This window comes from Tupaia chinensis, unplaced genomic scaffold, assembly GCF_000334495.1.
Source record: "Tupaia chinensis unplaced genomic scaffold, TupChi_1.0 Scaffold000066_1, whole genome shotgun sequence".
NCBI lineage: Eukaryota > Metazoa > Chordata > Mammalia > Scandentia > Tupaiidae > Tupaia > Tupaia belangeri.
Genome location: NW_006159525.1, coordinates 6,696,718 through 6,722,851, shown reverse-complemented (window position 1 = coordinate 6,722,851; position 26,134 = coordinate 6,696,718). Strand labels below are relative to the sequence as shown.

The following is a 26,134-nucleotide window of genomic DNA, read 5'->3' as shown; positions in this document are numbered from 1 at the left end:
GATGCTGGACTCAGGGTGTCCCACATATCACATACTCCAGACCTAAGCCCAAAGCCCACCGACTCCTAGACTTTCCTTTATAAACACAAGGACGCGTTTCAAATTTGGAACACAATTACAGGCTGGGCTAGCGGTAGCTTGATCTTTGGCGCCACCTACAGACCACACTCCGTCTTGCATCATTGCGTTTGCATCAACACCGAGAAATCCTACATCCATTTATAGTTACTGAACTGGGGGGCGAGATGGGGAGACGGTCCCCTCCCCCCAACCACCATAACCTGCCTATGGAGGAACGTAGAGAAAAACAGTATTTTCTTATATCATTCTACAGACGAGTTTGCCTTTTTATTTTAAGACAACAGATAGAAGCCACATAAATGTATAAGGCGAACTTGTAACCACCGTCCAGGTTAACAGAACTTTTCTAGCCACCCCTGACCCGCCAAGTGCTCCTTCCCACCAGACAGATCAGTTTAGCTTTCGTTTTCTATCTGTCTGATAATTCCACCGGTGGTGGATCAGCTTTAACATAGGAACCCATGTGAAGACGCTCTGCATGGATACCCCTTGCCTAGGACAGTATTCAATGGATCCCACCTTCCAAGACCAAGTCGACTTGCTTAGACAATCCTTGGAAGGGAGACAGCAACACAGAGAAGCGTCCCCACATGTCGCATTGGCGTGTCCTCATGCCACTGTCTCTTCAGCCAGGGCCACAGGAGGCCTGGGAAGCTGGTGCAGCCAGTTCCAGACCTGGTGACCACAGCTGGGCTCCAGGACCTCCCCTGGGACGGCGGGGCTTCCTGACAGCTGACAGCCCTCCTGGTTGAACTAGAGGTCCTGGCTGGGTTCTGCATGGGCCTCCAGCTGCCCCCCAGAGTCCAGGGTGCCAAGCTGCCCGGAGCCACTGCTCTCGGGTGGGAAACTGACCAGGTTGGAGTTCTTGTTCTCATTCTGGTCATTGTGCTGTTTCTTATGGCACCTCAGCGAGTCGTCCCTGACAAAGGAGGCCCCACAAGTGTCGCAGCGGAAGGCCCTCTGGGTCACGATCTTGGCCACGTGCTGGGAGCCGCTCTCTCTGGGCCCTTCCTTGCCCAGTGGAGCCCGGTTCTCTGTCTTGGCTTCATCCCTGTGCACCTTGTCGATATGCTTGGCCAGGCTGCTGGGCCGCTTTGTGTCAAAGCTGCAGAAGTCACACTTGAAGGGACGGTCCTTGCAGTGGACCCTGCTGTGCACGCGCAGGGCGGCTGCGCTGGAGCAGGAGTAGCTGCACTCGGGACACTTCTCGGGGTGGTCAGCCTGGTGCAGCCGGCTGTGCTCCAGGAGGTCGGCTCGGTCCCGGCCCTGGAAGGCACAGTGCAGACACTTGAAGGTGTGCTTGATGCGGATGTGTGACTTGAGGTTGGCCTTCATGGTGCAGCGGACGTCGCAGAACTCGCACTTGAAAGGCTTCTCCCCCGAGTGCACCCGCATGTGCCTTTTCAAGTCCGAGCTGATTTTGAACTTGGCGCTACAGAGCCAGCACTGGAAGGGGGTGTCCCCTAGCAACGGAAGGTTTGTTTCCATTAGAGCAGGCAGGCAACACAGAACTCCCCTCCCCAAACATGCGAGCTGCGATGAGATGGTGGGGTCTTTCAAACTCTAAAGGCTGCAACCTTAGACATGACGCTTCCTATATAAATGAACTTAGCCCTCACAAGGGACCAAGGAGTGGCTGGTATCAATACCATTTTACAGATGGTGTAATGGAGGCTCAGAGAGGTCAAGCTATTTGACCTAGGTCTAACTGCAGGCATTTGAACCAGGCCTCATGGTACCCAAGACCATGCTCTGGATAGTATTTCAGTTTTAAACCTGAACTCTCTTAACTAGAGAGAATCATGTGGAAGAAGTGGTGACATTTAAGTTACGTACAATTTTTTCAAATCGAGTAAGACTCAGGAACATGCTTTGGGTGGTGTTTAAGATATATCAGCTGGGGCTAGTAGGTGGTGCGGTGGTAAAGGTGTTGGATGGCCACATGGCTGACTGTGGTCTGAGTCCCAGGCCTGGCGGCTTGCTTTCTCACTTTCTCTCTCTGGTCAAATTAAAAAAAAAAAAAAAAAAAAAGAGTAAAATTAAATAAAATAATTCTTAAAAAATAAAGATCTACCAGCTAACTGGCTAGTATTACTAGGGGAAAGTTTTTGGTTTCATAACCCCAGACTGGATTTTATTTCATTACCATGAGAATATGGTAGAGGAGATGAGGACATTAATGAAAAGCCACAGCCTCCTCTTAAATTTAGAGTCTCAGTCCCTGGAGACATGGCTCAGACTTTTAGTCATTTTGGGGAACTGTTACTTTAAATATCAACAATTAATTATATGCATAGGCAAGAAGCTTGCTTTTTCCTACAGACCATCTTTTCTCAGCCCTCCTCCTGCATCTGGTGGTGGTTGTGACGTTCCTCAGGTCCCCTTTGACACTGCGCAATAGTCTCGCACCTCAGTCCTCTGCCTTGAGTGCTTCTTCGACGACTCTCTCCTCTTCTTTGTACTAACTCCCCACTTGTCAGAAGCCGTTTTAATTTTTATGACTAAAAAACATTTCCATCCTGTCCTGTGAAGCCTCATACTTCAATCATTTTTTTTGGGGGGGGGGTTTGCTATAGGGCGCATGCGCTCGCCAGACAGACAGAGAGAGACAGAGACAGAAAGTGAGAAATCACCCCCCCAGGGGGATAGCCATGCCACAATCCCTTCTCCATTCTCCTCTCGGGATCTTGGGCACGCATGCACATGCGCCTGGTGTGAGTTTAAGCCACCGGGTCCAGGACGCAAACCGCAGTTGACTACGTGGGAGTCCAGCGACATAGCCAGTACACTAACTGCTGCTCCCATACTTCAGTCATTTTCAAAGTCAACTTTAGAACCAAACCCCAAATCATTTAAGCCGGGATTGCATATGTGATAGTCACCAGAGCCCACTACGCCACCTGCTGGTCCCTGGACAGAGTTCTAAGTTCAAAATAACTTCCCAACTCCGAGGGCTCTGCTTCCAGGAAGTCTTTCTAGGGACCTGGGCTCTCCCCTGCCCCTTCCCTTCATCCTGGTTGATGTCTTGTGAGCTCTTTATCTTCTAATACTTCCTTGGCCTCTTAGGATTATGGCATTCTTTTTCCCATTTGATTTTTTTGCTTTTCTTTTCTTTCTAGACCTAGTCGGAAACCAGACTTCAGCTTATTCTCGGTTCTGTAATCCAGTTTTCTTTCTTTCTTCCCCAATCCAGTTTTCTTTCTTTCTCCCCCCCCCCCAATCTCCAAGAGATTGTATTAACTGTATAGCTAGCAACCCTGGTTTTAATTCATACCTAGCTCATGGACTCTTCACAGAGCTCTCCTAGATGCAAAGTTTCTGCCAGTGGGCAGACACCAATTAGAACGAAAACGTTTCTTACCCAAGTACTGTTACTTCCAGGGTTAATTATTTGTTGGAGTTGGTGCATTTTATGTGATGCGTGCCCTACAAATGATTCACATTTGATTATATTTAGGAAGAGGAGATTGGCTTAGAGATCATGCATAGATGTCATGGGTTTCATCTGCTACTGGGTAGGTGGGACGATTTGGCCAATACCCTTTGGTCTCTCCTCCAAGCCTGTAGCTTTGGCTATGTCAGGTGCATTTTTTAGTCACCCCCTACGCCCCGTCCCTTAGGTTTTTGCTATAGGGTGCATGTGCTTGACAGAGAAAAGACAGAGAAAGTGAGAAGTCACCCCTCTTGTTAGGGTGGGGGATGGCCAGTCCCATAATCACTTCTCCAGTCTCCTCTTGGGATTTTGAGCACACATGCCTGGCATGATTTTCAATCTGCTGGATCTGGGACCCAGCAGCTTAACCACCATGCCACCTGCTGACCCTATATGTCAATTCTGAGTACACAGCTTTTCAGGCACTATAGCATTGGCTGGAAAAGTGGCTTCCCGTGCATCTGCTGGGACAGTTTTCTTGACTTAGATGGAAACGTTGGCATATTCCTGTTTACCGTCTTCCACAAATTCACTGAAAATGTTTATCTTACGAGCTGCCTTGTGAATATCCCAGTCCCCGTTTTCTGTGCCAAGATAAGTTGGCCCTTTCTCTTGGTGTGTCTTTATTTCAGTGGGGTCCCAGAAAGAAGGGAAGAAAAAGTTTCTAGAACAAGAAGTTAGATTTATAATTATGACATATTTGGGACCAGCAGTTGGGGTAATGACTCTGTCGCTGGACTTTCATGTAGCTGACTGTGGTTCGAGTACTGTACCCAGTGGCTTAAACTCAGGCTGGGTACGTGTGCGTGTGTGCCCAAGATCCTGAGGGGAGAATAGAGAATTGGGGTGTGGCTTGCCCCCTGCGGGTGATTTCTCACTTTCTGTCTCTCTCTCTTTGTCTTTCTGGCCGAGTGCACGCGCCCTATAGCAAAAACCTCCCCCCCGCCAAAAAAAAAAAAAGATTTATAATTACAATATATTCAATGGATTCTACATTTCTCAATTAAGCCATGTAATCAGAGTATACGTGAAATTATTGCAACACCTGGTTCGTAGGTCAGACTTTCGATGAGAGACGTCCTTTGCTTCTAGGCTGCAGTAGTGGCACCTGTCCCCTGCTGCGTTCTATGTAGTTAAATTATGCAACCCAAATGTCAGACACATGTTTTACCAAAAGCTGTTGTCTTGGCCGTGAAAAAAAAAAAAGGCCAAACTGAACAATGACAATCTTTACAATCATCACAGAAATTTCAGATTCCTTTACCTATACCACCAACACATTTCTAACTGAGGTTTCGCATGTAGAGAAAGGTAGCACTGAGGTCTCAGGGCCAGGGACTCACCTGTGTGGGAGCGCAGGTGGACGGTGAGCTGGCTGGAGTTGCGGCTGGCGTAGGGGCAGAGCTGGCACTTGTACGGCCGCTCATCAGAGTGTATCCGCAGGTGCTTCTTCAGGCTGCTGCTGTCCACAGCAGCGTAGTCACACAGGTGACACTTGTGTGGCTTGACGCTGGTGTGGCACCGCATGTGCATGGTCAGGTTGTCTTTCCGGCTGAAGCACTTGTCACAGAACTCACACTTGTGTGGTTTGTCTCCTTCAAACACATAAGGATGCACGGTGTTAAGGGCTCTGGATCAAGATAATCACACAGAGACTCGACTGAGATGACAGCCCGGGCCTATGGGCCTGCTACCTGAGTGGCTGAAGCAGAAGATGCTGATGTCTCAACTGGTTTATTGGGAAGCAAAATATGCTATCCATTGATGGCTCAGAAAATGTAAAGGATCCTAGCGGGACATATTAGATACAGTAAGATTGATGGGGAAAAGCACAGGCCAGCCCGTCTGGGAAGACGGTGTGGTTACAGTAGTGTTCGAGTTGAGAGGTGGCAGGTGTAGGGATCTTGGACAGCTTTCTGTCCCCTCATTGATGAGTCTCAGAGAACGGTCAGGTGGGCTTATTCCTTCACCCCCAGGCTGTTTGTAAACGGGGTGCTGAGGCTAGAGAAAGGATACAAGGGCCTGGTAGCTAGAGATACGTGGGACGAGGGACACCGACATCCAGGACTCCACCCAGCAGCGTATTCCACTCCCGCTCTCCCCTTACAACCACTCCAGGGTGATTATATCCAAGTAACAATTAGTCTGCCCATAACCAAATGCTTGGGGAAGGCAGGAGGAGGAAGACACACAACTTGGTAATTTACTATTAAAACACAGAATTGAAATTATGGAAATGCCAACTACGAATGTCAAAATAAAACTCTTAGTAAGTTAACTAGCAGAAAGGTGCCAAAGCATGATTTAGATGGGGTCAGTAGGTGGTGTGGTTAAGGTGCTGGACTTCCACATGGCCGATCGTGGTTTGAGTCCCAGACCTGGAGGCTTCCTTCCTCACTCCTTACTCTACCCTTTGGTGAGTGTGTGTGCCCTGTAGCAAATTAAATACTAACAATGATAATAACTAATTCATTAAAAAATGACTTAGATACTGGTAGATATGTGTCATCAAACATTTATCAAAATCCACAGAATACCACATCAAGGGCAATCCTTAAAGTAAACTAGGGAGTTTGGTTTTTAATTAATTTTATTTATGATTATTATTCAATTTGACCAGAAAGAGACAGAGAGACAGAGGAGGTGTAATAATGAGATAGCAAGCCACTGGGTCTAAGACTCAACTCGTGAGAGTTCAGTGCCCTTAACCGCTGCCACCTGCCGGCTCCAGATTGACACATTTTTCTTTATGTTGTATGTATTATATGTGGTACTCTTATAATAAGGTAAGCTACAGAACGCCATTGAAATCATAAGAGGCCTCCTGATGCTTGTAGTGGATCCCTTAGTCACAGGGACAGTGCTGCTGGGTGGCAGCCCATGGGCAGGATGCTGCGAGCCCCCGGTCCTGCTTCCGTTTTCCCCCAGTGAAGGGCTCTGGAGAACTGGGGCAGCTGTCCTGGACCCAGAGACGAGGCTGCACTCAGTATGGAAGTTTCCAGCTGTGGTCTGCTTGCTCTGGAGTTGTACTTGGAAATAAATCTGACTGTGTGTAAGCCTCAAGTGGATTCCATAGAGCAAGTAAACTGGGGCCAGCAGCTGGCACAGTGGTTAAGTGCTAGACTCCCACACGATCGACCTCAGTTTGAGTCCCAGACCCAGTGGCTTGAAATTCATGCTTGGCACATGTGCGTGCTTGCCCAAGATCCCAAGAGGAGAATGGAAGAGAAAGGATTGTAGTGTGGCCATCCCCCCTGGGGGGTTATTTCACTTTTCCTTTCTCTGTCTCTCTCTGGCAAGCACAGGCACCCTATGACAAAAAAAAAAAAAAAGAAAGAAAGAAAGAAAGAAAAGAAGAAAGCAAGAGCAGGCACACCAACATCCCTGCTCACATGGCTGTGTCAGGCTTTATGCTGTAGACCAGGGCTTCACAGAGGTTTTTGTCAAGGACCAGAGGGCAATATTTTAGGCTCTATGTAGCACACGGTCTCTGTAGCAACCACACAACTTCACCACTGTGGGCCACATCAGCCGCAGGCACAGTGAACAAGCGGCAGCCTGGCGGGCTGGAACGGCCATGGGCCATAGTTTGAGACCCTGCCACCGCTCGTGGCATTCCTTTGCTGCAGCGTCGCATTTCTCTGTCCTCGGCAGCAGACTGCCCTGCAGAAGGCCCCTCAGAAGCAGCCTTATCACTTCCTCCAGAGTACAACAGCGGCTGGCCCCACAGCCTGGTGGCGAAGTGAGCCAAATCCCAAATGGTCAACCATGAGGTTCGAGTCTTGGCCCCAACGGCTTGAGAGACATGCCAGGTGTGTGTGCCCAAATCCTGACAGATGGGAGGGACTCGGGGAAGGACGCAGTGTGAGCACACCCACTGGTGGGTGCTCTGTCTCCGTTTCTTTATGACAGGTGCATGTGCCCTCTGAAAACTGGGGAGGAAAGGGGGGCACAGGCCTTTGTGGCGGCATCCTGTCATCTCTTGCTCACTCACACCGCTCTGGCTCCCTCTCCCAAGCCCACCCCACTAGACCAAGTTTCATGAAGCAGAGACTCTGCCGTGCTCACCACTCCATCCCTGCACCTAATTCATACCCATTCCCACATATTCTTACTAAACCGTTCAACAAGTGAATAGCCACCTACCCGTGTGGATCCTCAGATGGCGGTCCAAGTCCTTCATGCCATGAACAGTTTTGAAGTGACAGCCTATAAAAGAAATACAGGTCTCCTTAAAACATAACCTCAGACAGAAGCTTTATGGACCCGAGGTTCTGGCGAGCTGCGTGCCGAGCTCCGGATGCCCTAAGACTCCTGGAGCCCCTGAGGAAGGCTGCGTGAGCAGGTGTAGACGCCACGTGCTGTGGCCACATGAGAGGCACCAAACATTTAGGGGGTGGGAAGCAGCGCTTGGCGCCAAGGAGCGTGGTCCCCTGCACTGGGTGTCACTCCTCACCTGGATAGCAGCAGTTGAACGTCCTCTCCCCAAGGGTGGCTGTTTGTTCCCTCGACTCTGAGGGATGAGCGCTGACAGGATCCTTCTGGATGTCACTGCTTTCCGCAGAGAGGCAAGCCGGCTTTGGAACATCATGAACTAGTTCTGAAGCTGAAATGGAGGCATGAAAGGTTACTTAACTTCTTGAATACGACCACCATGAGGAGTCTCGAAATACAGCAGCCGTGGGGTTATTTCACCTCCCTTCACTACCTCTCCCAAGGAGATTTTAGAAACGAAGGCTGTGTACACTCTGGTCATGCAGAAGTTCCCTTCCTAGGAAACACAGGGGATTAAGAGAAGTGGTGACCACACGGGGACACGACTGGCTACACCCAGACTAAGGAACTTCATGCTTAGGTACATGTTGAATGATGTGAAGTCCTGGTTATGCTGTTTTGTTTAGCATGAAAGTTTATTTATACACTGCTTCCCTGAGACAGACAGAAAGGCATGACAGACATGGTCCTCACACTGCAGTTCACCTCAGTCTCAACCAACCTGGATCTCAGGCGCACACGCCTGGCACGCTAGACAAAGTACCAGGCACAACCAGGACCTTCCCCACGTGGGTCAGGCTGTGTTACCACTGGGCCACCGCCTCGCCTGAAGGCCTAGTTTTTTTTTTTTTTAAAAAAAAGGTCCATTTCATCACAGGCTGTTTTGTAAAATATAACACCAACTAGGGGAAGAGTGAAATAAGACTAACAGAATTAAAAGCACAAATGTGGGTTTGCCCTGGAGTGCAGTGGTTAAGTACTTTACAGAGGGAGCCGGATTCCACGTGGCTATTAAGATCTGAATCTTGGCCCTGATGGCTTGAAAAACATGTGGGGCAAAGGGCTGGCAAGAGGCATGGTGGCTAGGGGCACTGGACTCCCACGTGGCCAATCATGGTTCCAGTCCTAGACCTGGCAGCTTGCTTTCTCACCTTCCTTCTCTCTTTTACTCTGTCCCTCTCGGTCAAACTTAAATAAAGTTAAATAAAATAATTCTTAAAAAAAAAAAAAGAAGAAAAAAGCAACACACCCGGGGCATGTATGTACACGCCCAGGATCCTGAGAGGATGGAGTTCTCATCAGTTCTACATGTTAGCTGTGTGACTACTGACAAGTGACTTAGCCTTTCAGGGCCTTCGCTTACTCAGCTGGAAAGGGGTAACTTAAATGCCTCAGCGCTGTCGTGTTCTGAGTCCCCAGCAGTGCCTAGTCTGAGCTGAGTCGACGGTCCTAGTTCTGCTCTGGATGTCAACAGTGAGCACTCGTGGTGCTCCAAACAAGGACTTAGCCCATTCTCTCGATTGGGGGCGATGCCTGGACGTATTCTGCCTGTCACAATCCTGTGTGTGACAGTGGCATCAGTAGGCGGGGGCCAGGGGTGCTGCCAAACATCCTGCAATGTGTAGTCTGGTCCTTACGATGGAGAATTCTGTGGCTCCACACGTTGGCAGTGCCAAGGCCGAGAAAGTCTGCAGTGGTTGTATCTTAATTTTCTTTCCAAGTGGGTTGCTGCCATCCCATTTCAGAATCACCTGAATCTGGGGTGAGGCAGAGCTTCTCAGGTCTCACTCCAGACGCAGCAAAGACTAAGGGGTAGGCGAAGGTCAGCTGCAGACCACAGGGATGTGGGGTGTTAATGCCATCCTGGGTGACCCTGCCACACCACTCCAAGTCCTGGCTATGCAGTGGGTGGTCTCCAGAGCACACGCACACCTGGGAGCTTGTTAGAAACGCAGTCTCAGGTCCTGCTCCAGACCTACAGGATCTGTTTGCGTCCCGACAAGCTCCCCTCGCAGTTCCTGTGCACGAGAAGACTTGAGAAGCACAATGCGCACCCAGTGGTTCTCAAACGCGAACGTGTGGCAGAATCACCCCGAGGGCTTGCTAAAGTACAGGTGGCCTGCTCCCCCCACTCCCCAGCCCCGGAGTTCCCGATTCGGTAGGTCTGGGTACAGCCAGCAGTTTTTCATTTCTTACAAGCCCCCAGTGATGCTGATGCTACTGGTGTGGGGATCACACTCGGAGAGTTTGCCCGGTGAGAGGAAGAAACTGGCTCAGAGGAGCTGCTGCAGGCTGCGAGTTTGCAGCTGATCTGAACCCACACTTGCCAGATCTGCAGCCCATCGCCACCACTCTAGGGGGAGGGACCATGCCCACAGGACCTGCGCTACCTTTTTTGGGGGAGAGGTTTTCGCTATAGGACGCGTGCGCTCGCCAGACAGAGAGAGATATAGAGACAAAAGCGAGAAATCACCCTCCCAGGGGGGGGTGGTCACGCCGCAATCCCTTCTCCTCCATTCTCCTCTTGGGATCTTGGGCACGCATGCACACATGCCCGGTGTGAATTTTAAGCCACCGGGTCCGGGATGCGAACCGTGGTCTATTACGTGGGAGTCCAGCGACATAGCCATTACACTAATTGCTGGTTCCCAAGGACTCGCACTACTTAGCAATTCTTGTATTAAGAGAGACAACCATTGAGTCCTTGAGGGTTTTTAGTTTCACAAAAACAGAATAAGACTGAAAACCAATATCTCAATTGCTGTAAAATGGGGATCGTGGCCTCTGTTTCATAAACGTAATCTTAGTGAGGATTAAGTTTACTTTTTTTAAAATTAAAAACATTTTTTTTAAAGATTTAATTCTATTGGGGCTGGGAGGTGGCGTGGTGGTTAGGGACATTGGACTCCACATGGCTGACCACAGTTTGAGTGTCAGACCTGGCAGCTTGCTTTCTCACACTCACACACTCACTCACACACACACCACATCTGGCTCAGTCCCTCTCTGGTCAAATTAAAATAAAGTTAAATAAAATAATTATTTAAAAATATTCTTAAAGATTTATTTATTCATTTATTTTAATTTGACCAGAGAGAGAGACAGAGAGAGACAGCAAGAAAGTGAGAAAGCAAGCCACTCGGTTCAGGACTAGAACTGTGGTTGGCCACATGGGAGTGTCCAGTGCCTTAACCACCATGCCACCTGCTGGTCCCAGGTGTTCTTTAGTTTTCAGAGAGACTTTTGCTATAGGGCATGTGCACTTGCCAGAGAGATAAACAGAAAGCAAGAAATACACCCAGAGGGGATAGCCACGCCTCAATCCCTTCTCCTCCATTCTCCTCTCGGGATTTGGGTGCACACACACGTGCCTGGTTTAAGTCGCCAGATCAGGGACTTGAACCATGGTCCACTATGTAGGAGTCCAGCGACGTAATCATTATGCCATCTGCTGCTGCCAAAGATTACATCCTTTAGTACATGCAAAAGAGCCCTGTGGATAGTTGGCACTGAATAAATGTCACTAGTTGCATTTACCGGTGTGTGCACACGAGAGCCACCAGATTTTCAGGGGGAGGAGAATTCATGTTTCCAGTGCAAACCTGCACACAGGCAAAGGAGAATGCACTGAACACAAAGGATGGGCCAGGGAGAGACGGATGGGGGAAGTGTGAGGGACTTTCAGTCAGCTTGGAGACCAGGGAGTGCAAAGCTCACAGCCCTCTGTGATGGGCCATATTTGACAGTCAGAAACGAGCTTCGCACAGTGAATATTTGAACCCCTTTAGAAACCTCTGGTGTCCCTCTGAGGTTTTCCAGTCACCATTATTTTAAAATTTAAAAAGAGATCATTTAAAAACTGATTTAGCCATTGGGGAATGGGGAAGACAATCAGGCAACCTTCACATGGTCCCAACAGTGAAGCGACCCTGTGATCAGTGATAGTCCAAGTACCCCAGCCAGACAGGATCATGAGCATGAGAGGACCCAGGTCTTCCCTCCCAACCCCAGCCTCCAGGGTCACCCAACAGAAACCTCACTGCCTGCAGCCCCATGGCTGGGCCTCTTTACTGCTTACTGTGAGAAGTCTATCAATGAACCTTTTCCATTTTATTTCCCTCCAACTTTGAGTTGCAAAGTCACTTGCAAATTAAAAGTAGTCCAACCTTAACAAAAATAAGGCGGTGGGCAGCCGGGTGGCAGCTCAGGGTGGCAGCCCTAGGATACAAGGACAAAACGTACCAGCTGGGACACTGCTTGTTTGCTGCAGCAGTGGCTGGTGTTGAGACACACCACCAGGTGGCAGGAATTACGTCCTGTCCCGCAGGGGGACCTCCAACACTCCAGAACACAGATCACTCTCCAGTACCCTGAATCGCTGGGCATCGCTCCAGAGGGCACCTTCCAGCTGTTTGCAGGAATAAAAAGGTAGCACTGACTTTGAACTGTAACCTGGGGCCAGTCATCAGCTGTCTTCCGTAAACAGTTCCCCTAGACGCCCCAACAGCCCCAGTTCCTCCCCAACTTCCGCGTTATGCAGAGGATCGCAGGGGCCCTGGCCCCAACCCGGGTGGGCCCTACAGCTGCAACCTACCCATTCCCTTTCATCGAATTACCCTGCTCACCACCTCCTCCACCTCCTCCACCTCCTCGGGAGGGTGCGGTCATCAAAGCCCACCCACCTGACGATGGATGAAGACTGCTTGCACCTGGGGAGCTTGAGGAAGGGACTCCCCTCCACTCTGTCCCGGAAAACGCAGGGCAGGAGAGGACAAAGTCGGTTTAAACTCCTCTGCCTGCCTCCTCGCTTGCTTCAGTAGGAGGTTATCAGCTACCCTGTTTGGGGGGCGGGGGAATGGGGCGGCAAGAGGGTAGGAACCTGCGAAGTCTCAACCTGAGCGCCCAGAATCACTCCGGGAGGCGCCTTAGACGTGCGGGTTCCGCCACTCCACCCCTGAGATTCCCACCGTGGGCAGTGGAGTGTGCCCGGGTCTCGGAGTTAGCAGAGCTCCCCTCCCGCAGACTCCTCAGAAGTGGAGACTCCCAGCGACTGCAGGGTGAGAATCGCTGCCCTAGGGGCTTAGTGTAGCCCAGGGTCTGTGTCCCGACCTTCCTCGGCCCGTGTCCAGGTGGCAGCAGCCGGGCAAATCACTGTTCGGCCCCCTCCCCAGCCCCCGGCTCCTCCTTGGGAGTAACATACAGGGCCCCTAGTGGGGTTCCCCGCACCCTAACATCATCTCTCGAACCTCCCCAACTCCTCCAATCTCTGCGCTCGCGGTTCCCTCTGCCCGATTCGCTCGTCCCAGCTGTCTACACTCACTCCCTCGCGGCCTTCGAGTCTTCGCCTCCAAGGTCCCCTCGGCGAGCCCTCCCCTGAATAACGCATTTGAAACCCCTGGTTCCCGGGTCCCATCGCCACACCGCGGAACGTGTTCCGTTTTCTGCTTTCTGGTGTGCGCCTCCAGCGCATTCCGCGACCCACTAATTTACTTCCTGTGCCCTCTCTGGACCGGAGCTCCGGGAGGGTGGAACTGTCCTTGTTCACTACTCAGGCCACCCCAGCGCCAAGCCCGGGCAGAAAGTCAGGCATTCCCCACGTGCCCAGCTCCCCGCGCGCTGCAGGGAGGCCAGGGCGCGGGTCCCAGAATGCCCACCTTCCAGGCGTGCAGCCTAAGTCCCGTGCCAACAGGATCTGAGACTCGGGTGTCTCCTACCCGAAGACAGCCTCGGAGCGGGTTTCAGAGCATCCTCCCAGCGCGTTGGGAGGCGAACGACGGTTTACTGGCGCGTGAGGATGTGGCTGGAGGAACCCGCCCCGGAAGCGGCATAATTTGCCCGCGAGAATGTAATTTACCAGGGGGCGTAATTGACAAAGGTGGGGTGTCCAGGTCCGAGTCCCTGGACTCCAGTCCAAAACTATGCTCGCCCTTCGACGCCCCCTACGGAACCTGTCCCCACGCGGGGCCGGGGAAGGCAGGAGAAACCGTCCCCCGTCTTCGGGCTGGGTGTCCGCGGCGCCACTCACCTGGTTCCCTCACCACCTGCGGGGCCACCTCCGCGAACTCCTGGCGCACAGGCTGCGGCTCCCCGGAGCTGAGGTGCTGGGGCTTGGCCTGCTTGCGCCGCGACATGGCGTGAGGATGGGGCTCCCTGCGAGCCCCTAGGAGCCGGCCTACTTCTCACAAGGAATTCCCGGAGTTCCGAAATTACCCCCGCCCTCGGCTGAACGCGCATGTCCCGGGCAATTGTGCGCAGCAGCCGAGCAGTGCGACTTATCGAGTCCTGACGGCTGATTGGCCTGCAGCCAGCACCTCGGGGGGCCTGTGGACTTGGGGTCCGCGAGGGGCAGCCCGCACCCCCTGGGAGCTCGTTAGAAATGCAGACTCTCGGGCTCCACCCCAGACCGGCGGAATCAGAATCTGCATTTTAACAAGGTCCCCAGGTGATTCGCATACACATTAAAGTTGGAGAAACCGTGTCTGCATCTTAACGAGATCCCCAGGTGATTCCTTTGCCCATTAAAATTTCAGAAGCACAGCGCTCCTTCCACTTTCATGTGCGCGCGAGTCACTGGGGACCTCGTTAAAATGCAGATTCCGACTCAGTGGGGCTGGGGTGGGGCCTGAGCTTCTGTATTCCTAACGAGCTCCCAGGTGAGGCCTGGCTACGCGGCTGCAGCCGCTGCGCTTTCAGATTCGGACTTAATTGGGCTGCGCTGGGCCCTGGGCCGGGTCTATTTCTTAAAAAGCTCCCTGGGTTATTCTGCTAAGCAGCCGGGTTGAGAGCGCGGCCCCACTCGCGGCTTTCACCCTTGGCATACTCGATTTTAAAATTTAAATGAGACCGGAGCGCCTCCGTCCGCGGGGTGAGCTACCGCTCTAGGAGAGGGTTAAAGATGCTGATTCCCAGAGTTCCCCATGGAGGCGGAGGGAGGGATCCGGGTATTCCGCGCCCCGACTCCCGCCGCGTGACGCTGGCCCCGGGAGTCCGGACCACACAGGAGACGCCTCAGGGCGGACTGGGGATCCGGGCGCAGCACAGCAAGTGACTGAGGCGTAGTCCCCGGGGGTTTGATCTAATTGGCGTTCATGCTCAGACTGGCAGGACCTGGGTGAGACCCGGAGGAGGGGGCGGGAAATCCCTCCTGGCACCACGTGAACGACTTCCAGCTGACAGCCAGGAGGCCGCCTACAGCCCCCAGGTGTTCACTTTCCGAAGACTGGGAAGTCCTTGAGAGGGCTGCGCCGCAAGCATGCCGGAACCTGAGAACTACGTGGGGGCCCTTGTTAAACAAGCCCAGGTTCAGCGGCGAGGTCCGGGGCGGGGCCCGGGGTGGATTTCGGGGTGTGGAAGTCCGCGGCAGCCCGCTAGCGCCAGCCGTGGGGGGCTCGTCACCGTGGGTCAAACGCCTTCTCCGTGGTTACCCTTGGCAAACCCCAGAGCAGCGCCTGCAGGAAGCGCGTTTTCACCAGATTTGCTACGTGTCTGGGAAGCTGAGCTGTTACCAAATTTCCCATTGATTTTCAAACTGGGAACGACTTAAGGAAGTTTATGTAAATGTTAGATGAAATCACTTGAGGTTGAATTTTTCTTACTTCTAAATACATGCATTTTCCCAAGTGCTTTGAGAGAGAAAGTACATCCTGCAGGGCCTCCCCTGTATGACCCAAGCCCAGCTTCAGCCTGCCCAGACCACGGGCACAAGTGTGCCCTGGGACTCAGGGAGGTGTCTTGGCACCAGCCTGGAACCTTCCCTGTGGGTCTGTCATACACTATGCCCGCCACTGAATGGTCTCCTGAGAATAATTTTTTAAAATGAAATTTTCAACACATGTCTATAAAGACATCTAAAAACCGACATGGGCTCGCATTTATTGTGTCTCCTGAAATGTCTCAGGGCCTGGATAAACCGAAAACAGTGATGGCCTCTGGAGAAGTCAAAAGACGGGGTGCACTGAGGAGAGGGTGCCAGATGTTGGACTGGACTTCCAAACGTTCATGGCAGATGTTATTGAAGTACTAGTTCATTTTGGTGCAAAACATCTTGAAATCCATGCATAGTTTTAAAATAGTGTGCATTTCTCATCCCGGGGGATGGTCACACCACATTTCCTTCTCTTTTTTCTCCTGGGATTTTGGCCATGTGTGCACACTTGCCTGGCGTGTTTTTCAAGTCCCAAGGCAGGGACTCAAACCACGGTCAGCCATGTGGTAGTCAAGGCCCCTAATCATTATGCTACCTGTTGACCCCCCAACAAATTAAAACAAACGAAAAAAAGGTAATGCTAAAGTGATTGTATCAACTTATACTTTGCCCAGCAAAGTACAAGATGTGAGACCATTGGGAACCAGCAGTTAGCGTAATGGCTATGTCGCTGGACTCCCACGTAGTCGACCGCGGTTCGCGTCCCAGACCCGGTGGCTTAAAACTCACACCGGGCACGTGTGCGTGTGTGCCCAAGATCCTGAGAGGAGAAGGGATTGTGGTGTGACCATCCCCCCTGGGGAGTGATTTCTCGCTTTCTGTCTCTCTGTCCCTCTCTGTCTGTCTGGCAAGCGCAGGCGCCCTATAGCAAAAACCTCTCTAAAACATAAAAATAAAAAAAGATGTGAGACCACGTCCTTTCCCATACTTGGTTTCATACGTATTAATTCTGCAAACAATATTGATATAAAATGTAATCTCACTATGGTCTTGATCTGTTTCCCTGCATGTCTTATTTCAACAAAAAAGAAAGTGAACATTATTATGTTTTCCACAAATATAATGACAGAAAATTTTATTTATTTTATTTATTTATTTATTTATTTTTGGGAGAGATTTTCACTGTAGGGCGCGTGCGCTCGCCAGACAGACAGAGAGAGACATAGAGACAGAAAGCGAGAAATCACCCCCCAGGGGGGATGGTCACGCCGCAATCCCTTCTCCTCCATTCTCCTCTCGGGATCTTGGGCACGCATGCACACGCGCCCGGCATGAGTTTTAAGCCACCGGGTCCGGGACACGAACTGCGGTCGACTACGTGGGAGTCCAGCGACATAGCCATTACGCTAACTGCTGGTTCCCAGAAAATTTTATTTTTGAAAGGACTGCTTTTCTATTTTTCAAACATTAGTTTGAAGTTCTAGTCCTAAATTAGGTTTATTATTGGGGCCAGCAGGTGGCATGGTGGTTGAGGCACTGGATTCCCACATGGCTGACTGTAGTTCATGTCCCAGACCTGGTGGCTTGCTTTCTCACTTTCCCTTTCTCTCTGTCTGGTCAAATTAAACAAACAAACAAAAAACTAGGTTTCAGTGGCTTGATTTTTTTTTTTTTAAGAGGTTTTTGCTATAGGGCGTGTGTGCTCGCCAGACAGAGAGAGACAGAGAAACAGAAAGCGAGAAATCACCCCCTGGGGGGATGGCCACACCTCAATCCCTTCTCCTCCATTCTCCTCTCTAGATCTTGGGAACACACGCACATGCACCCAGCGTGAGTTTTAAGCCACCGGGTCCACGACGTGAACCGCAGTCAACTATGTGGGAGTCCAGCGACATAGCTATTACGCTAACTGCTGGTCCCCCAATGGCTTGATTTTAAGGCTCAAAATTGAAAAAAATTGAATGGACAGGATCTAAATGAAAGCAAAGTATCATGGTTTATGCTTAATAAGTCAGATTATCCTCTTTCGATACTGTTTGCCAATTATACAAATTAATTTTTTTTTTGAGAGGTTTTTGCTATAGGACGCATGCACTCGCAAGAGAGACAGAAAGCGAGAAATCATCCTCCAGGGGGGATGGCCACGCTGCAATCCCTTCTCCTCCATTCTCCTCTCAGGATCTTGGGCATGCACGCACATGCTCCTGGCGTGAGTTTAAGGCACCAGGTCCAGGACTCGAACCACGGTTGACTACATGGGAGTTCAGAGACATAGCTATTATGCTAATTGCTGGCCCCTACAAATTGATTATTAAAAAAATATATATATCATTGGGGCTGGCAGGTGGCATGGTGGTTAATGGCACCGGACTCCCATGTGGCTGACCGCGGTTTGAGTCCTGGATCTGGTGGCTTGCATTCTTACTTCCTCTCTCTCTCTCACTCTGTCCCTCTCTGGTCAAGTTAAAATATATAAATAAATAAAGTTAATAAAATATTTCTATTAAAAATTACTATTATTACTTAATTTGCGATAGGGCATGTATGCTAACCAGAGAGAGACAGAAAGAAAGAGAAAGCAAGTCACCAGGTCTAGATCTTGAACTGTAGTTGAACATGTGGGAGTCCAGTGTCTTAATCACCATGCCACCTGCTGGCCCCCAAATTGACTATTCTTTTTGTTAAAATCCACATATAAATTTTCATCTTTTTTGATAATCAACCAGGGTTTTTGCAAATTAAATTTAAGAGGGTCCACCACTATCTTGAATAAATGGATTTCAGGGGTCAGATGGTGGCCAGTGGTAAAACACTCTACTCCCACATGGGAGGGTTCTGGGTTCACACCTGGAGACCTTCCTGAACACGAGGCATGTGCACATGCCCACGATCAGGGCTGGCTAAGGCCAAGGTGGACCAAGGCTTGGGGACTCCATTGAGAGTGCCTCTCTCCCTCTTTCTCTCTTGCTTATGGAAGAAAGAAAGAAACTTGAGAAAAACAAAACAAAACAAAACAAAACCCAAAAGCAGGTGGTGTGGTAGTTAAGGCGCTGAACTTCCATATGGCTGGACGTGGTCGGAGTCCCGGACTTGGAGGCTTGCTTTCTCACTTTCCATTTCCCTCTCTGGTAGCATTAAAAAGAAAGAAAGAAAGAAAAAAGATGAATAAAAAAAAAAAAAGGATTTCAAATGCACAGGTTTTTTTTTTTTGGAAGACATTTAAACAAAGTAGGAAATGTTGTTGCTAAGTTTCAACATGCAGACAGCGGTTTTGTAGGTGATAACTTTGCACTGCTTTCAGCAATGATGTCACATTATCAGCGGATCAGGTAATGATCAGGCCCAACTGACATTTCAAAGTACTTTCTCCAGAGGATGCTTCTCTTGAAAAACTTCCTCATTCTTCATACATTACCTTATTACTATTACTGATATTTTTTTTGGAGAGGTTTTTGCTATAGGGCATGTACGCTCGCCAGACAGACAGACAGAGAGAGATAGAGAGACAGAAAGTGAGAAATCACCCCCCAGGGGGGATGGCCATGCTGCAATCCCTTCTTCTCCATTCTCCTCTCAGGATCTTGGGCACACACACACACACGTGCCAGGGGTGAGTTTAAGCCCCTGGGTTCAGGACTCAAACCGCGGTCCCCTACATGGGAATCCAGCGACATAGCCATTACGCTAACTGCTGGTCCCTTGTTTGACTTTTATCTATGCTACTGCTCTCCACTACAGACACAGGAATGAATGATAAATATTTATTCAGCTACACATGATCCCCCAAATGGATGTGGAGTTAGACAGGAACAAATCTTATTTCTTCATCATGAGCTTTTCCAGGATTCACTTATTTGCTCATCTGATAACCATTTTATGAGCGCATACTTTTGCCTGGTTCTCTTCTGGGAGAAGCAGATACAGAGATGTCAAAGACAGATGAGATCCAGCAGGGCACTGACCAATGAATGAAACGTACGCAGTCACATGAGATGGCAACAGGTGCTGTGACCAGCAGAGCATGAGTGCTGTGCCAGCCTATGGTGTGAGGTTAGGGCAGCTGGATTCCACATGGCTGATGATATGGTTCAAGTCCTGGACCTGGCAGCTTAAAAAAACACATACAGCACATGTGTGTGTGTGAAAATCCTGAGATGAGAATGGAGGAGAAGGGATTGCTATGTGGCCATTCCTCCCTGGCTCTCTCTCTCTGGTGAGCACATGTCCCCTGTGGCAAATTTGGGAGAAAAAAAAGCAAGGGTGGTGTGACCAACAGTGACTGGCCGGTAGTGGAGGGTTCCTGAGTCTGGCTAGAAGTGACCTTTGAACTAAAGCACCTGTGTCAGAGCTGGCCCTGGGAGGAACCAGGGGGACAGCATTCCTGGGGGAGTAAACAGTGATAGTGAAGACTTTTTTTGGAGAGGTTTTTTGCTATAGGGTACATGTGCTCGCCAGAAAGACAGAGAGAGACAGAGAGACAGAAAATGATAATTTTCCCCTCAGAAAGGATGGCCACACTGCAATCCCTTCTCTTCCACTCTCCTCTCGAGATCTTGGGCACGCACACACACGCACCCAGCGTGAGTTTAAGCCACCGGGTCCAGGACTTGAACTGTGGTCGACTACATGGGAGTCCAGCGACATAACCATTACGCCAACTACTGGTCTGGATAGTGAAGACTTTAAAGGAGAACAATTAGGGTGTGTTCAAAGCAAAGTAAGGAGGCAAGAAAAATAGGGAGTGAAAATGTTTGTGCTCACTTATGATTAAAGAAATGTAAATTAAAATAAGCTGAAATAGGGGTCAGGTGGCATGGAGGTTAAGGCACTGGCTCCCACGTGGCAATTGTACCATTTAAGTCCCTGACCCAGTTGGCTTGAAAAACCTGCCAGGGATGTGTATGTGTGCCCAAAGTCCCCAAAGGAGAAGGGATTGTGGCATGGTCACATGGGGGAATGCTTTCTTGCTTTCCTTCTATTTCTCTGTCTCTCTTTGGTGAGCATATGTATCTTTGGGGAAAAAAAAAGTAATAGTTAAAAATCAATAACTAAATCCTGGTACTTTCATAAAATGGAATAAATTCCATGCAACCATAAATAAAATGTATTTCTCTGTGAGCTCATATAGAAAGTTCTCCAAGATATAATAAGTGAGGCTGACCGAGTGCCCTGGTGGCTAAGGGAACTGGATTCCATATGGTGGACTGAGTGGTTTGAAACCCAGCCCCAGTGGCTTGAGAAACATGCCAGGGGCATGTGCACGCATGCTCAAAAATCTCTGCAGCATGCTGAAATGGAGGAGAAAGGCATGGCGTGACTGTGCCCCATTGGGAGTGCTTTTCCCATCTCCCTCCCTCTCTGTTTCTCTCTTTGACATGCACACATGCCCTTTGTCAAACAAACACAAAAATCTTTTAAAAATATATTAAGTGAAATATCCAAAGGACAGAAAAGTATAAAAATTGTGCCATAGTGTGCATGCACATATATAAGTAAATACATAGACACACATGACAGCATCTCTTGTATACATCTTTTAAAAGAATTATTTTATTATTATTATTATTATTATTCCACATGAGCTTGCCAGAGAGAGAGGGAGAGAGAGAGTGAGAAAGCAACGAGGTCCAGGACTCAAACTGTGGTTGGCCATGTGGGAAGTCCAGTACCTCAACCACCATGTCACCTGCTGGCTGCAAATTTTTTCTTTATTAGAAAGTATTTTATATATATTTTTTATGCTAGAGAATGTGTGTGCACATGAGAAAGAGAGAAATAGAGAGAAAGGGATAAGGGAGAGAGAGACACCCTGACATGGGCTTGTCATAGCCCCAACCCTCCAGCTCCTCAGGATCTTGGGTGCCTGCCTGGCATATTTTCAGGCAGACCTGGAGTTCTGACCCATAGTTGGCCGTGTGGCTTCCAGCACTGCAATCCAGTATATTATAGTATTCACCACCTAGTTGGCCCCCTGAATAAATTTTAATACGAATTTATATATGTGGGATTTTCAAAAAAGTCATGGAAAATGTATCATTGAAAACTATGCATGGAACCAGCAGATGGCATAATGGTTACATTGCTGGATTCCCACATAGTCGACTATGGTTTGAATCCTGGACCTGGCAGATTGGAACTCATGCCGAGCATGTGTGAGTATGTGCCCCAAATCTCGAAAGGCAAATGGAGGAGAAGGGATTGTGGTGTGGCCATCCCCCTTGGGGGGGTGATTTATCGCTTTCTGTCTCTCTGTCACTAGTGAATGCACACACACTACAGCAAAAATCACTCTTAAAATAATTTTTAAAAAGAAAGAAAAGAAAAAAAATCTATGTATGGATTTCTTCCTTCCTTCCTTTCTTTCTTTTTTTTTAGAGTTTTTAATTTTTTTTTTGCTCTAGGGCACGTGCACTCGCCAGACAGAGAGAGAGAGACAGAGAGATAGAAAGCGAGAAATCACCCCCCAAGGGGGATGACCACGCTGCAGTCCCTTCTCCTCTATTCTCCTCTCTGGATCTTGGGCACGCGCACACACACCCGGCGTGAATTTAAGCCACTGGGTCCGGGACTCAAACTGCGGTCGGCTACATGGGAGTCCAGCGACATAGCCATTACGCTAACTGCTGGTCCCTGGATTTCTTTCTTTCTTAAAATAAGTTATACTTTATTCCATTTTCCACAAAGTGGTTTTTTTTTTTTTTTTTTTTTTGTTTTTGACAGGAAACTTCTGAGCTTCTGAGAGAGAGCCAGTGAGAGGGAAAGTGAGAAATGACTCTCTGAGGGGAGGATGGCCACGCCCAATTTCTTCTTCATTCTCCTCTAGAGGTTTTGGGCATGAATACACATGTGCCCAGCATGAGTTTCAAACCTCCATGTTCAAGAGTCAAACCATGATTGTCCATGTGGGAGTCCAGTGCCTTAACCACAATGCCACCTCATGGCCCCAGATTCCTTCCTTCCTTTGCTCCTTCCCCTTTCTTTTCTCTCTTCCCCTTCCCTTCCCCTTCCCCTTCCCTTTCCCCTTCCCTCCTCTCCCCTTCCCTTCTTTTCCCTTCCTTCTTGCCAGAGGGCACATGAAGAGAGAGAGACAGATAGAGAAAGAGGTGGAGAAAGCACCCCTCTATGGGGTGTGGTCCTGTCATAATCCTGTCTCCATCTCTCCATACTTTGGGATCTTAGGCACATATACAAAATTATTTTGTACCAAAATAGACTTGTACTTTAATTCAATTTTCTGTTAGTTCTTTGAAGTTTTCTCATATATATATATATATATATATATATATATACACACACACACACATATGTATATTAATATATAAAGATATGGATTTGTATATGTACACATATATGTGTACAAATACATAATATAGGAGCATATATGTATGTGCATGTGTTATGTGTTTACATACACACTCACACACGTAAGCAAGCGAATGCATAGAGGACCAAGGAACTGGTACCACGAGTGTCCCTTTGAATGAGAACAAGAATATCTGGAGTGGGTCTGAGTGACTGATAACTTCTATTTATTTATTTGGAGAGGTTTTTTTTTGCTATGAGTCTGAGTGACTGATAACTTCTATTTATTTATTTGGAGAGGTTTTTTTTGCTATAGGATGCGTGAGCTCACAAGAAAGACAGAGACAGAGAGACAGAAAGCGAGAAATCACACCCCAGGTGGAATGGCCATGCTGCAATCCCTTTTCTTCCATTCTCCTCTCGGGATCTTGGGCACGAATGTACACACACCTGACTTGCTATTTATTTTTTCCTTTGTTTTGTTTCTTTAGAGAGATTTTTGCTATAGGGCGCATGTGCTTGCCCGAGAGACAGAAAATAAGCAATCATCCCCCAGCGTGGATGGTCACGCCACAATCCCGTCTCTTCCATTCTCCTCTCAGCATTTTGGGCACACACACACATGCACCTGGTGTGAGTTTTAAGCCACTGGGGCCAGGACTTGAACTGCAGTTAACTACGTGGGTTAACTATGGTTAACCATTATGTCATCTGCTGGTCTCTCAAGTTTTTAAGTTTTAAATCATAAACTTTGACATACATACAAGAGTATGCAAAACATAACTGCGCATTTTAAGAACTAAAATGCACACCAACTTGTGGCTGTCACCAGCACCAAGATACGAAACGTTCTTAGTGCCAAAAAAAATTTCACCTACCTGTCCATGAACTTTTCCTTCCTTCTGCCACCTTCTTCTAATTATAAATACTATAATTGGTTTTAAAATTTTATTTATTATTGATAAATAATAATTTAAAATTTGCTATAGGGCATGTGCTCTTGAGAGAGAGAGAGAGAGAGAGAGAAGAGAGAAAGCGAGAAAGCAAGTCACCATGTCTGGGACTTGAACCGTGCGTGGTCAGCCATGCACCTAAATCACCATGCTACCTGCTGGCCCAGCACCTGGTTTGTTTTATTTATTTATTTAATTTTAAATTTAATGTATTATTATTTTAAAATTGCTGTAGGGAATGTGTTCTCACTGGAGAAAAAGAGAGAGTAAATGAAAAAGCAAGCCACCAGCGAACCATGTGGAAATCCAGCACCCTGACCATGTGGAAAGAAGGCCAGCGCTTAAACTGTATGGGAGTCCAGCCCTCTAACCACCATGCCACCTGCTGGCCCTGTGCCCAGTTTTATTTTGTTGTTTTAATTTTTTTCTTTATAGGTTAGACAGTATTTTTTTAAAACTTATTTTCTCTAACTTAATTAATAAATTAATTTAGATTTGACCAGAGAGGGACAGAGAGAGAGAGCAAGAGTGAGAGCGAGAGCGAGAGAGAGAGAGAGAGAGAAAGTGAGAAACCAAGCCACCAGGTCTGGGACTAGAACTGCAGTTGGCCATGTGGGAGTCCAGTGTCTTTAACCACCATGCCACCTACCAGTTCCCAGATTTTTTATTTTTTTAATCTGACCAGAGAGAGACGTGAGGGTGGGGCAAGGAGAGAGAGAGAGAGAGAGAGAGAGAAAGCGAGCAAGCCAGCCTCCAGGTCTGGGACTTGAACCATGGTCGGCCGTGTGGAAATCCGGTGCCTCAACCACCACACCACCTGCCAGCCCTGCACCCAGCTTATTTTTAAGCTGCCTGGTTTGGGACTGGATTCTTACAAGTCAGCCACCTGGAATCCAGCCACCTTAACCACTAGCGCATAGGTGGGCCTTTGTGGAATTATTTAGAGTTTTGTCACTTAGATAATATGTTGCTTAGTTTTGTCTCTTTTGCATTTTTGTGAGTATTTTTCCTTCCCTCCTTCAAGTGTGTGAGTCCACACACTGCTGCAGGTAGCTGTGGTTGTCAATTTTTGCTCTCTGTAACCTGCAACCTCCACCGTCTACTGCACTTCACACGCCCCTCTGCCAATGGGTGGTTTCCAGCTCGGTAATTGCGAGCGATGTAGCTGCGGACAGGCCTCCTTATCCAAGTGTGTAAAGCTTCTCTATGTACAGACATGGCATCTGCAGATGGTATTGGTTATGTCACTGGACTCTCACGTGGTCGACCGTGGCTCGAGTCCTGGATCCAGTAGCTTAAAATTCACCCTGGGTGTTTGTACGTACATGCCCAAAATCCAGAGAGGAGATTGGAGGAGAGGGGACTGTGGTGTTGCCATCCCCCTTGGGGGGTGATTTCTTGTTCTCTGTCTCTCTGTCCCTCTCTGTCTTTCTAGTAAGTGCATGCACCCTATAGCAAAAATCTCTTAAAAAAGAAAAAAACAACTCTATAAAAAAACCCTTTTTGAGACACACCTTAATCAAAATCTGCATTTTAACAAGATTTTAGGTGATATCTATGCAATAACTGAAGGGAGCTGGAGGACAAATACCTCAGCTCCCTCGCACCTTCTCCTTGGGGAGGAGGTGTAATCATTCAGAGACCTGACTTCCTCATGGTCTTCGAGGTTTCCAGCAGAATTCATCTCTAGCTGCCGTAAGGGTAATTGCTGAGCACTGGCCCTGGCCTGGCTGTCTTCCTTTGCCGTCTCACTTCCCTAATCCTCCACTGCTGTTTCTTGGATCACCTCCCAAATAACTACCTGCTCTCTAATCCCAGTTCTGAGGGTCTGCGAGTGAAAGTTTTTTTTTTTTTTTTTGCTTTAGGGTGCATGTACTCACTGGAGACAGAGAGACAGAGAAACGGAGAAATCGAGAGACAGAGAAAATGAGAAAGCACCCCCGATGGGAGAAGATCATGCTGCTATCTCTTCTACTTCATTCTCCTCTCAGGATTTTGGGCATGAACACACATGCAACCACTGATTTTACTGCAAAGGTCTGGGTGCCCTGGCCCTCAGCTTGTTTTTAAGCTGCCAGGTTTGGGACTAGAAGTTCACAACCCCATCTCCCCTCTCTGCTGTCAGAGGCTCAAATTCTTTTTTTTAAAAAAAAAATTATTAATTTAATTGATTATTAGTTTGCTGTAGGGTACATATGCTTACCAGAGAGAGAGACACAGAGGTGGGGGTGGGGAGTGAGAAAGCAAGCCACCAGGTTCGGGACTCGAACCATGGTCGACCATGTGGGAATCTAGTTCCTTAACCACTATACCACCTGCTGGCCTGAGGCACAAATTCTAAGGCTCCAAATAGAATGAAGGAGTTGAGTGTGATGGTAAATTTTGACATGGTCTGGGTGGTAATGCGCAAAGTGGATCGATCATGAATCTGACCTTTGGACCTCG

General features: G+C 48.7%; 1 protein-coding gene across 2 annotated transcripts in view; it reads right to left on the bottom strand.

The window, feature by feature from the left end:
* Nucleotides 1–329: 329 nt before the first annotated feature.
* Nucleotides 330–26,134, bottom strand: part of ZFP64 (ZFP64 zinc finger protein) — a 71,545-nt gene continuing 45,740 nt past the window's right edge. Inside the window, exons 1-5 of one of the 2 annotated variants that reach the window (XM_027766370.1) lie at nt 13,815–13,920; nt 7,971–8,120; nt 7,661–7,723; nt 4,858–5,109; nt 330–1,544 (exon numbers count right to left, since the gene is read on the bottom strand). In XM_027766370.1, coding sequence (XP_027622171.1) covers nt 835–1,544; nt 4,858–5,109; nt 7,661–7,723; nt 7,971–8,120; nt 13,815–13,920 — 1,281 coding nt within the window. In that variant the 3' untranslated portion in view covers nt 330–834. Of the gene's footprint in view, nt 1,545–4,857; nt 5,110–7,660; nt 7,724–7,970; nt 8,121–13,814; nt 13,921–26,134 lie in introns of those variants that run through there. The other variant, XM_006141906.3, reaches the window with a different exon arrangement.